The 13,731-nt window shown below is 39.2% G+C and overlaps 1 protein-coding gene across 1 annotated transcript in view; it reads left to right on the forward strand.

Moving 5' to 3' along the window:
* The window catches only part of slc6a11b (solute carrier family 6 member 11b), a 182,729-nt gene that overhangs the window by 17,663 nt on the left and 151,335 nt on the right, over window positions 1-13,731 (forward strand). The window contains exon 6 of the mRNA XM_041191094.1: window positions 349-481. Coding sequence (XP_041047028.1) covers window positions 349-481 — 133 coding nt within the window. The remainder of the gene's footprint in view (window positions 1-348; window positions 482-13,731) is intronic.

Below are 13,731 nucleotides of genomic sequence, written 5' to 3' on the forward strand. Positions count from 1 at the left end.
TGGGATTTTCTAGCCCTGTCATGGTGGAACCTGCCGCAGGAGGTTTGGCAGCCCAGCCAAAGGTCCATTGACTTTCAGTGGGACTGGATGATCCCAGCAGCGGGCGGGGACAGAAAATCCCACCCAATGTTTCATATTTTACAACTGTAACTATACTTCAAAAGTATTTCATTGTCTGTAGAGCGCTTTGAGATGTACGGTGGTCATGATGGTCACATTTATTTCCAACTACTTAAGACTTTTGTCAAAATAGGAAACCTGGTAAAACATATCTGGTATGATTGTAGTGTGTAATGGAAAAGGTTTGTTTTGAAAGGTTTTTAATGAAACATTATTCATGATCCTCAGACATAGAGTGCTTGGATTATCAAGTGGAATTGACCATATTGGAAGTGTACGATGGGAACTGGCTCTTTGTCTTCTTGCTGCTTGGATTATCTGTTATTTCTGCATTTGGAAGGGCCCAAAGTCCACTGGAAAGGTGAGTCTCTTTATAATTACTTTGTATTTAACACTTGAAACTATAGAAATATGGGCATCATTGGAACACTTTTTAATATTCTGAATGGAAGAATCCAGTTTCTTCCCTATAGGCTACCTTCTAAGCTTAAACAGTCGCTTTGTAGTACAAAACACAAATATTAGAGAAAAGAGACATGTTGCCAATCAACTCAATATCAGCAACTAATATGGCTTTATAGAAGTGCTGATCAGCTTTTGTCTTTGCGTATAAATTAGTTCTAATACACGTAGAAATAACTTAGCATTGATTTTATGTTTAGGACTCTTTCATAATTTACATCCTGCATTACTGTCACTGTTAGGCCTGCAGGAAGCCAGTCTGTATTGTATAATGAATTTGTGCACAGGTTTCTCATGGATAGCCTCTTTCCCAAACTTAATGCTGCCACCGCATTTGAAAAATCACTCACTCTTTAGCTGCAAGGGAAGAATTGTCAGAGATATGCATTTATTCACTGCTGTGAAGAATACTCTTCAGTGATCACAAGGTCAACAGAATATGTCAGATTTTCCCCTTTCCCCAAAAAGGAGCATTCCGTTGCCACATGGTGTTTCCTCTCGTGGCCCAGCTAACCACAGGCAAACCTTGCTCACTGAAAGCAGGCATGTGCGAATACAAGCCAAAGTTGAAATGTTATCTCCTCAATCTCTGGCTTCTCTGTTAACTTCCAAACTTAAATTGAAAACCATGCATGCACATGGTTATTTTGTTTATAAACCTCATTACAATGTACATATCATAAAAATAGAAGTTACAAATCAAATGTCAAATGATAGTGACATTTAATATGAATTTGCGGCCCATAATTCACCTGATGCAGAAAGATGGAACGGTGTTGTGATAAGTATTTTTTGCAATACTAACAGTGAATTAAACAGTGGACTATAATGATGCAATTTATAAGAATAAAGCTTTGTAACTATTCTCATTTAGTCAAAACATCTTGACAGCAACACAAATGCAACTAGTTGTACCTATATGGAAGAGTGTAGGAGCCCTGATTTATCCCCAGTCCTCTAGTGTGTTTACAAGAACAGCCTTGTACATGGTACATGTGTGTGCCACAGCAGCTTGTTTAGTTCCAGTAAAGAGAGCAGATTTAATTATTTGATGCTTCACAATAAAAAAGAAAAGTTTGAATGAATGCTGTAGCAGGATTAACATCAAATTGATATTTGTAGTAAAATCATGACGAAGTTGATTTGAGGGCTGGCATTGCCTTTATTAACATTAACACTTAGCCGCCATATCAGTGATCAGAACCTGACACAGCACAGTGTCTGTGATCATTTGTTGTGTTACTTGCAATTCAAGAAATTACAAATAACCAATTTTACAAATATTTCAGTAGGCTCCTTCCTTCTTACACCAGCGAAGGTCCTGGCTGTGGTTTGTTCACCATGTTTAAATTGATTGGACTTTTCATTTGTAGTATTAATTTATCTGTGTTTCAGGAAAAAAAGTGCCTCTTATGTAGATGCAAATTGTCCACTATTTACTGAGAAAAACACTGTTTTAATGAACATTCAAAATTATTAAAAACATATTAATTACACCTATCACTGCCCCAAATACAACTGGGCAATAATTGTGGAAATGTGACTTTGAACTGTTTAATGGTCCACTGTTTAAAATAAAAATAAGCTATTGTGAACTAGGTTGAAAAATAAACTCAAGCCACAGACTCCTTTTACCTTTGCATTTTGCCCAATTTCGTTCACATTAGAAGAAGCCTTACTTACCCTGATGCCAACAGCTCTGATTCTGTCATTGGCTGGGCTCAGAAGGGTTTTCAAAAGCACACTATAACAAGCCTAATGGATTCAATGAGGCATAAAGGAACACTGAAGAAAGGAAAAGAGATGTGTGAAAAAAAAGGAATGAGCTACATTGTGATGACCTAGGAAAAGGAGCTAGGCAGCAATGATTATATCTCCTGAAGTGTCTTTTGTTTCAGTCTGCAGTAATAGCAAAGAATGGCCCTTCACGGAGAGGCATTAATAATAGGGCAAAGATTGATCTCTGTATTCACAGGAGGGAAGAAGAATGTTCATGAGATGCATGCAGAGTTTCTGCTCTCCAACCTCCCCTGTGTGAAGAATTAAAGCAGCTAGTGAAAGATTTTTTTTCTGTTGTGATCTAAGCATTCAAGTTGGTCTCCAGGCTATTTGCTGCATGTCTTTGTATTTGTAGTTGGAAAGTTTTTCACATATATCTCAGCTCAGAAGTAACAGTAAACCGATAATCTGGATCAAAAGGCTCAGCCAGCCAACAACATTTTGATAACCTTGCACTGCACAGGTTAATCTCAAATGGAATGATCTGGCAACACGATTATAGATACAGCCTCCTACAAAAAAAGTGTCCCACAACTAATTATGTTCTAACTTGCAGAAAAGAACTTGGTAGGAAATAAAGCAAATATGTACTTGAAAAAAACTGGAGTGCTATGGGGAAAGTGTAGGGGAGTGGGACTAATTAGATGGCCAGCACAGGTAGGATGGCCAAATGGCCTCCCTCTAGGTAGTATAATTCTGTGTTGATTCTATGAAATATGGAGGCATAATTTTTCCTTTTTGGTTACATTGTACGAGGATTGAGCTGTGCAGCTACGACGGCAAAGAAGGAGTAAGTCAGGCATCAAACCACAGCTTATCTTACACCAAACACTAGATAATGACATTATACTAACGGAAACATCCATCCCAATAGGATGCTCAGAAACAAACTACATATCCTGCACGGCATCCAAATTGATGGAATGTTGACATTTTAGCATAGATCAGGGGAGGCGTTGTAATAAGAGGCTTATGCTGTCTAACTAAACCATTCAGTATAATGATGAACTAAAACATATTTCTTTATAAGCCCAATAATGCATACAGAAATGAGAAAGTTACCTGTAATGTATATGAGTGCTCATCATGCACAGGGAGTAATTAAAGGAGTAACATTTTCTGAAGAAAGACAATGCAAATAAAATAAAATTCAGGGAAGGTTTTATTTTGCCAAGTTATTGGAGATTTGATTTTCAAATCTTTGTGAATAACCATCAATTACTTGATCTTTGAAAATGTCAGAGGGTTTTTTTTGCCTGTGAAAATATATTGTTGTGATTGACTAGAATTATGTAATATCTTAGTGCTGTAAGAGTCAATTTATATCAAAAGGCAACAGGGCAAATGAGGGAACAAATTAAATATTGTTAGTGGTTTACAGAACTCAAACCTGAGAACGTATTACTTAAGTAAAATCTGCATTCAGCAAACCCCAGCAAGTACATAGCTGTGAAACTTTGCAGGAAACTATCCACCACCATTTAACCAGCTAACATATGTTTTGATACATTATCTGAACACAAAGGTGATATGCAGTTCCATTCTTTAGGACTGAAAGCTATGTACTAGATGGCTGTGAGGTTGGACAGACTATATTGAGAGCCTTTGCTTGAGATTAATGCATCATTTCCTATCTCTGAGTCTTTGGTGTAGCCGTCAGCCTCACGCCGTAAATAAGGTTTTGCTGAACCTAGTGTTCACTCATTGAATTAAAGGACAAGTGTGATTTGTCGATAGTGTGCCTTTTTGTAAACCAAAGATTACACATAAATCACAGTTAAATGGTAGCATTTTTGATTGATATTAAAGCTAGGATTATTTTAAATGTTTAGAATAGTTGCACATCAAAATGTGACTATAAATAAAGAAAATGAGGACACATGAGGAAGAATTATGCACTATTAAATATTATTATGATTACATTATTGTACTTCTAGGCTGCAAAAAATGCCTGGGATACAAATATTGCACAGTACAAGTCATCGCATTCTGAATCTTGCATTTGATAAACATTAATTTTTTTCTACACAATTGCCAGAAGTAGTGAAATCCAAATTCCGAATCACAATCATTAGATGTTGCAGTGGTTCCTCCCGTGTAGTTTCAAAGCACATATGTTAAAGGAGCTAGTAATCATTCTTATTAATTGTTGCCTGCGATTTGAAGCATTAGCCTCACTATATAAGCAGCAAGAAGGACTTGTTGCTATTTACAGAAACAGTTTACTTGTGCGGCATTCGATTTCCTGAATCTGTCCTTGGATTAATGCCACAATGTGTTACTGGGATAGGCTAATCAAGAGTCCAACATTTGTTCGGCATTTAAACAAAAGGTGCACTCTTATATAGCACTCAGTAGCATGGTTAGAATTACACTGCCATAAGACAGCTCAGCAAATGTGTTAAAAACAAAAAATCTGCGGATGCTGGAAATCCAAAACCAAAACAAAAACAGAATTACCTGGAAAAACTCAGCAGGTCTGGCAGCATCGGCGGAGAAGAAAAGAGTTGACTTTTCGAGTCCTCATGACGCTTCGACAGAACTTGAGTTCGAGTCCAAGAAAGAGTTGAAATATAAGCTGGTTTAAGGTGTGTGTGTGGGGGGGTGGAGAGAGAGAGAGAGCAGTGGAGTGGGGGTATGGTTGTAGGGACAAACAAGTAGTGATAGAAGCAGATCATCAAAAGATGTCAACAACAATAGAACAAAAGAACACATAGGTGTTAAAGTTAAAGTTGGTGATATTATCTAAACGAATGTGCTAATTAAGAATGGATGGTAGGGCACTCAAGGTATAGCTCTAGTGGGGATGGGGAGAGCATAAAAGATTTTTAAAAATTTTTTTAAAAATAATGGAAATAGGTGGGAAAAGGAAAATTTATATAATTTATTGGAAAAAAAAGGAAGGGGGAAACAGAAAGGGGGTGGGGATGGGGGAGGGAGCTCACGACCTAAAGTTGTTGAATTCAATATTCAGTCCGGAAGGCTGTAAAGTGCCTAGTCGGAAGATGAGGTGTTGTTCCTCCAGTTTGCGTTGGGCTTCACTGGAACAATGCAGCAAGCCAAGGACAGACATGTGGGCAAGAGAGCAGGGTGGAGTGTTAAAATGGCAAGCGAGAGGGAGGTTTGGGTCATTCTTGCGGACAGACCGCAGGTGTTCTGCAAAGCGGTCGCCCAGTTTACGTTTGGTCCCTCCAATGTAGAGGAGACCACATTGGGAGCAACGAATGCAGTAGACAAAGTTGGGGGAAATGCAAGTGAAATGCTGCTTCACTTGAGAGGAGTGTTTGGGTCCTTGGACGGTGAGGAGAGCAAATGTATTGTCCATTATAATCAATATTAAATTGTTAGGAAATCACCCAAAACCCTGTAAAAGCCGGAAATCTGAAATAAAAGCAGGGAAGTTGGAAATAGTCAGTAGGCCTAACACCACTTGTGCAGAAAGAAACAAAGTTAACAATATTTTGGATCGATGACCATTCATTAGAACTGGAAGAATTTAGAGGTGTAACCTGTTTTAAGCAAGTGCAGAGGCAGGAAAAGTTGGGGGGAGGAGGGGGGATGGGCAGGAAGGCGAGGGTGTGTGGGTGTGGAGCGGAGGAAAGAACATAAGGAAGGTCTGTGATAGAATGTAAAGCAGAAGAGGTGAAATGACAAAAGAGTGGTTGCCACTAGACAAAAGGCAAAATTGGTAAGACAGCTAGAAATGGTAGATGCCTAAAGTCATGGAACATTAGAAGATGTCCCAGAGACGAATTGTCTTAAGTGTGGTACAGCAATTTGTATCTTAATTGATGATGCAAATGATTTGTTATCCCCTTCTCTTCCTACACACACCTGGCTGGCATCCTATATTCTACCCCCCATAAACTTGAGGTCATCCAACATTCAGCTGCCTGTGTCCTAACTTGCACCAAGTCCCGTTCACCCATCACCGCTGTGCCCACTGATGAACATTGGCTCCCGGTTAAGCAATGCCTCAAATTTAAAATTCTCACCCACACGGTCTCATTGCTCCCTACCCCTGTAATATCCTGCAGCCCCACAACTCTCCAATATATCTGCAACCCTCTAATTTGGGTCTCTTGAGCATCTCCAATTTTATTTGTTCAACCATTGGTAGCCTTTTCTTCAGCTGCCAAGTCTCTAAGCTTTGGCATTTCCTCCCTAAACATACCTGCCTCTCATTTGTTATTCCTCCTTTGAAATCCTCCTTAAAATCTACCTTTTTGATCAAACATTTAGCCACCTGACTTAATGTCTCCTTATCTGGCTCAGTGTCAAATTTTGGTTTATAACTTTCCTCTGATGTGCCTTAGGATATTTTATTATGTTAAAGGTACTATCTAAATACAAGTTGTTATTATAACGAGTATCTGCACAGAGTAGTTGCAAATAGGACTTGTATTGCATGACTCCATCTTAGTTGCACTTTATAATAATTTTCTAAATCTTAAAATGTTAAAAAGGGAATGTATTCAGAAAATATCAGCAGTCAAGTGGTTAAAGGCGAAGGAGAGTCAAGGTGCAGTGATTTTTATTCAAAGTATTTACTCATTTTATATTTAAAAAAACATGTGCTCATAAAATATTTGTTGATCTTTCACTAAATGTTTACCTCCATGGAGCAGTTTGATGGAATTTGAATTTCTACCCAGCTTTTGTTGGTGCAGGCAGAGATTAATACAAGAAAACAATTTCCCCAGCCTGCTTAGTGGGTGTTCTTAAGCAATGTGTTTCTCTAATTGAATAGTTTATGATTTGTTTTCCTGTTTTCTTTGGTTAAGCTCTTTAGTCACAAGTTTGGACAGTGGCCATAGCTAGCCCTTAGAGCAGAGCTTTCATCCTCCCTTCGTTACTTCATCAATAGGAGAGCATTACTTCTTTTTATGGGGTGTCGATTTTTTTCCGCTTGGGATTTACCTTCAGATTAGCATAGCTCACTAAGGTGAGGCTTCGGAAAGAAAGGTTTCCTCTCATATGTTAGCTGAATCAGGAGCGTAGATTTATTCCTTCAGAATGGCGCCATTTCTCATCATGACAGCGTAGACAGGGACTCCATTCTGTTCTCTGCAACCTCTTTTTTTGACAGTGTATTCAATTGAACACTGATCCATATAATCATTCAGGAGAGTTTTTCCTTTATAGCAAGTGCCTTAGACTTTTCTCATGGTGGACTCTAGCAGGCAGTTTCAGTGGCATTGTTACCTACCTGGCATTTTGTGTATCTTTCACTACTCACAGCAACCTGTCAGAATAAACCATTCAACTGACCACATGGATATGTAATTTGAGCCAGAAATAGAACCACAACCAATGATAAAAATAGGCTGAGAATCCCTGTTCAAGCAGGCGAGTAGGGATTGAGTTACATCAATAGAATATTTTTTTCGTGTTGGAAACCTTCTCTGAAATGCTTTTGAATACTTGAGTCCTGCCAATAAAGACAGGGCACAGCTATGCCACAGACTTGACAGGCCATTCAAAAAAAGCTGACTAGTGCCAAAATGAAGTTGATCTCCAGTTTGTAGAGTGCAAGGTCAGGACATAGATTTTTTTTTCCCTGATTAGTTTAGTTAGTGTACTTCACAGCATTACCAGTAAGCAATTGCCGCCAGTGTTAACCCTAGCAGCAAATCGATTTTTAGCTCATTATATGAGCATCAGGTAAAATAAATCATAAATCATTATGTACCTAATGTACTTAAACATTATAAGGAACAGGTGCCAGGGTCTGAATGGTCTACTTGTGAAACATCTAGACCAGTGTAGTCAGTTAAAGTGATAGCTGTATCATTTCATTAAAATATTGGATCATTACAGCTAAAACAAAACTTAAATGCCTCCTGTTATTCTCTTTAGGTGCCTGTTTTATAGCTCTGATTTCTTTGAAATAAGGTGAAGGGAGAAGGTTTTTCTCTTCAGGATAGTGCAGGTGGACGAGCCTGATTCATTCAGTCAGAAAAACATGGTTTCCACCAGCCGGAGGAACTGCTCTGGGCCTAACAAGATCTTGGCCATTTTTTAAGACCTCTTAAATGGTACTTTCAGATTGAAGACAATAGCAGATTTTCTTTTCATTGCTTGAAAGTTTCTTCCTTCTTTCAAACTTTCTGAGAGTGCTGATTTTATACTGGGGCATTGGACCCAGCAATGGTAGCTGTCACTTTTACCTCACTCAAAGTTGATGCATGTGAAGACTTTGCTAATTTTACTAACAGTTTTTTGCCATGATTAAAAAAAAATCATTTTTATAACAGCTCATTTCAAAGCAGTTTCAAACATTATTTTGAAAAACGAATACTTGCTGCCTAGCAACCACAAAAAGAATCACATGGTAAATAGTCATTTGGTAGGACATAACTTGAGTATTGCTGATAAAAGGGCCACTTTTGTCAAAGCTTTTCATCATGCACTCATAAGGACAATTCACAAGAAAATACCAATGTCAGGGGAAACAACATATTTATACTGTATGAGAAGAGAGTGCTGATTGGTTGGCAGGTGGACTCTGATTGGTAGAGATATTGCCATGGAGAATGCATCAGTGGATGGTAACTGTAAGCTAACTGCCAAGCATTGTTTGAAATTTAAACCAGGCAGCTTGCCTCTGATTGCTCAGAACATTGCCCTGGGGAATGAACCAGCGACCGGCTGTCACTTATTTTGTTTAGCTGAAACAGGTGGAGTGTATATACATGTTCCATCTTCCTGCAAAGAACAGAGCCCTGAATTAATATATGCAGCTCCCAGTACACGCAAATGCACCACACAGCCAGCCCAACTGACAATCTTAAATTGGTTGTTGGTGTAATTCTTAGCACACTGAGGATTATTTAGCAAATGTTGTCCAATCGCGGAATCACATATAATGTTGGACACTGTATTTTGAGTTTTGCAAGCACAGGCTGGTTGAGAATGGTCTGTACCCTTCCCGTTGCAAACAGCGGAAAGGACATACTGTTTGATATGATCCACTAGTCTTTAGAATGTATGGCCTACATACTTAGCACCACACTGGCACTGAAATTCATATACCACATTACTCATTTGTATGATAGGCAGAATTTCTTTTTAGTTTGACAGCAGCATCCTGTTAGTGGCAAATACCACTCATGTTGTTACTGCATAGCACTAGTGTGAAAAAGCTAACTTTATCTGTTGCTCAAATTTTTGAGATACCTTGCTCTTACGTGTAATCTGAGGTAGATTGGGCATTTTTCAAGGGCCAAAAGTGATGACCTTGGGCCCGTTCATGAGTTTGTGCAATATACAGCATGAAATAATCTGATCAGGGCAGCCAATATCCTGCAGGATGTCTTTGATGTGCCCTATTTCAGCATCAAGCTTGCATGGTGACCAAATGGCTCAGGCCCTATTTATGAGGTTGCCAAAAAGGCCAATCTTATAGCGTGTGGAACTGTAAAAGTCCCTTCGCAGGTATTGGCCAGTGAAGGTGGACCTGCGGTAGACTGTGGTGGAGAACCCCTGGCAGATTTCATAACTAGTACTTCAAGGAATTTCCTGGTGAGTGCAAGATGAAAAGCTTTGACAAAAAATGTCTCTTTTTTCAGCAATAGTCACATGGCACTTGAATTTTTACTGTGTCATGCCATCACTGTAACGGTTATATATACCTAGCATGAACATTCAGATGAATCATTGTTCATTATTATTTGCTGCACTTTCTATGATCTTCTTCAAGCTCCACCATCCATTTAAATTAAATGGGATTGGTTTTCACAAAGTCACAACATAATTACAATGAGGGAGCCACTCTGAAAACCTTGTATGCTGCAAGTGAATTTGCGGCTGTAAGCAAAAAATTTCCAGGAAAAGGTGTTCCAATTAAGTAATGCAATACAACAAACATTTGTACCATGTGCAGGGACTGGAATTAATGTGAAAAAACACTCATGCACATATTTTATATGGATAAGCTGTGCAATGGGGAGAGGACTAGCAATATCAATTCTGTATGGGACCAAATAACATGAATTGCATATAGACCATCATTATATTGAGGAATTTTTGTGGCTTGACCAGAAGCTGACCCAATACGTTCGGTGCATGTGTGCGTGACCACTCAATTTTGCTTTTGCTCTAACCATTAGCATTGCTCTGGCAGCCCACAGATCCTTGTAAAATAGGGGATATTTATAAAATGAGAAATGAAACAGTTGACTTGCCTGATTCCCTGAGCATGAAAGATCATCAGACTTGCCTGCTGCCTTAAGTTATAGAAATCAGTGCTTGCTGCATTTTGGAAATTGTGGTAATGATGTTTTTTTGAAGTTAATCTTGTCCAGCCAGCATCAGAATGTCCTGATAATTCAGCTGTCATGATTTTGCTTGTTGCAATCGCTACAATTTGCTGCATGTAAATCAGGTTGTTTCACTATTGACGCAGCGTAGAATTACTGTCAGTAATCATATGATGCACACTAGAAGGTCCAGGGTTTTATGTGCTACACATTTGGGGGTGATATGAAGAGAGTACAACTGTTAGAATTTTAGCTGAATGGACCAAAGTGCCAGGTTTGAGTTTTACATCAGTCAAACATTTATATTGGGTTAGTTGGGTTTCCTGTAGAATATACAAACATTTCCGTGGTAGTCAGACTGATGCAGAGGCTCTGCTGCCAATGTTTATTGTAAATAATGCCAGCAGAACAGGAAACTGTGGACCATCATTGCATTTTGTAAATTAACCAGCATGAAATTCAAACTGTGTAAAATAGCAGAGACCGTACAGAATGTAAGTAATTTAGTATGCATATTTTTAGAATTCAGCACTGTATAAAATGGGAGTCTAGATGTACTAGACTGCCTGAAGATTTGTTGACATTCCAGTCCTAATATTAAATGCAGCCTTACAGGGGGAATTTATATGCATAGGAACATGGCCTGTTCTGCCATTCAATGAGCTCATGGCTGACATGTACCTCAACTCCATTTACCTGCCTTTGTTTTTTATCTCTTGGTACCCTTGATAGCGTTACCAATTAAAAATCTATTCATCTCAGTTGTGAAAATTTTAATTGTAGCATTCAAGGTCTCAGGGTCAGTGAATGGGGGAAGCGGTATGGGTGGGGGGTGGGGGTGGTGATCTTGGGTGGGGGCTGGGGTGGGAAATGAAAGACTTGCATTTATATAGTGCTTCTCACGACCACTGGACGTCCCAAAGCACTTTACAACTGATGAAGTCCTTTTGAAGTGTCTTTACTGTTGTAGGAAGCACAGCAGCAATTTGCACACAGCAAACTCCAACAAACAGTAGTGTGATAATGATCAGCTAATCAATTTTTGTGATGTAGATTGAGGGATAAATATTGGCCAGGACACCGGGGATAACTCACCTGCTCTTCTTTGAAATAGTGACATAGGTTTTCCATGGAAGCGGGTTCAAGATTTCCATTAACTTCTTGTGTAAAAATATGCATTCTAATTTCACTCCTAAATCAACTGCATGTAATTTTGAGATAATGCCCCCTAATTATAGATCCCCCCAGCAGAGGAAAGAGTTTTTCTGTATCCACCTTATAAAATCCCTTCATCATTCCAAAGACCATGACTTGATCACACCTCCACTGTCTAGACTCAAGGAAATGCAAACCAAATACAAACAATATTGCACTAGTGTTGGTAGTACAGGATTTCTTTATTGAGTGTGAAAATCTAACTGCGGAGGTTTATTATTCATGAGGCCATGTAGATGACAGAATGAAAGCAGAATCACAAAACCCTCAGTGGTTTCATAAGTCAAGTCAACATTTAAGTGAAACACACAGAACAAGAAATGCGTGGGTTTATTGCTGGTCTGTGCTGAGGTAGCAGATGTCTACTAAGTTGGTGGTGAGGGGCTACGGTGGGGTGGGTGGTTGAGGGCTGAGGGGCTGGGATGTAGGGGGCCTGTTGGTTTGGCTAGGGTTTCTGCACCAATTTGCAATCCTGCAGGAAACTATACATGTGTGATTTCAGATGAAGTCAGGACTGGGCTTTGTTGTGACCTCAGCTCACCGTCCTAGGTAATGAAATAGCCTTGACGTTACTTCCTATCCAGGCACTGAGGATTTTCCAGTGTTTCAGTACCCTAACTGGAGAAGAAAATAGAAGTATGAGAAAGGAATGTGCAAAACAGCATCAATATGCGAGTGGGGATTTGTTTATCTTAATCTAAAATAAATCATGTATCAGCACATTTAAGTGCTTAACTGATAATTAATAGTTTTACAGTCTTTAGAAATAATTATCACCTTTTCATTTTGCAAAAAAAACTCACTTTGTACACAAATGTTTATTGCTTTAACTGCTCCCTGGTTTAGACCTGCAGTATATGATTTTTATTCTTAATCAAAGTTTCGCTAATTAATTGCATGCAAATATGAGATTTAATTGATTTAGTCCAGTAGGACTAAAGAAGTCAAATCATTTGCAGTGTTTTGTTGATATATAATTGATCATAACAGGCAAGCTTTGAACAGAACATTCAGTGCTAATACATAATTAAGTAGGATGAAGTCAGAATTATGGAGAGTTTAACTTGCCTGAAGCTAAAAAAAAAACTGTTGCATGAGAAAATGAACAATCATTTAACTATCAGACTGTTTTTCATCACTTAATTGTTTATCTGGCAAGGCCCCATCTTCTGATTTGTGTATTGAATTGTTTTGACTTCCTTATGATTATGCTTACTGATTTTTGTTTTATTTTCTACTGAATTCAGTCAAAAAACAGGCAAAATCAGCAGTGAGGAAATCTTTTGTTAAGCATCAGTCATGTCCAGTTTTGGACACCCTACTTTAAGAAGGATGTCAGAGGATGGAGAGCATAAGAGATTGACCAAAATGACAATGGGGATGGGGGACTTTAGTTGTGAGAAAGGAATAGAGAAACTGGAAGCTGGATTTTCAGCCGCTGGAGGGGTCAGGATCGGGTGCAGGCATGATTTAAAAATCGCGCTCCGCCGCTTCCGGAATGCACTTCGATCTCCAAAGGGAAGGCGGGAAGGGAGGAACAGGGAATCTGCTTCTCTCTAATTAAGGACCCATTAAGCTCCTTGAGGAGATTGTTCATGGACTGAGCAGGGTGAGGGTGCAATTTTCAAACGTGATTCCATGAACCTGAACAGTCCGCTGCAGGTTGGTGCACAATTGTCAGGTTCAAAGCAGGCCAAAAGAATGTGTTTTTTATGCAGTGAGAGGTGTTGGTACCTGAGGGGAGTCTTGCGGCAGATCGTGCCGGCCTAGGCACTTTTCTAAGCTTTTAAGCCCCAGGCCCTCCGACATGCTGTCTGCTCCTGTTGGCAAGGCAACAACAGACCCCATCATGGCTGCCGCCTGGCTTTGCTGCTCACTTTCTGCAGGAAGTTCC

The sequence above is a fragment of the Carcharodon carcharias genome, chromosome 7 (genome assembly GCF_017639515.1).
Source record: "Carcharodon carcharias isolate sCarCar2 chromosome 7, sCarCar2.pri, whole genome shotgun sequence".
NCBI classification, from domain to species: domain Eukaryota; kingdom Metazoa; phylum Chordata; class Chondrichthyes; order Lamniformes; family Lamnidae; genus Carcharodon; species Carcharodon carcharias.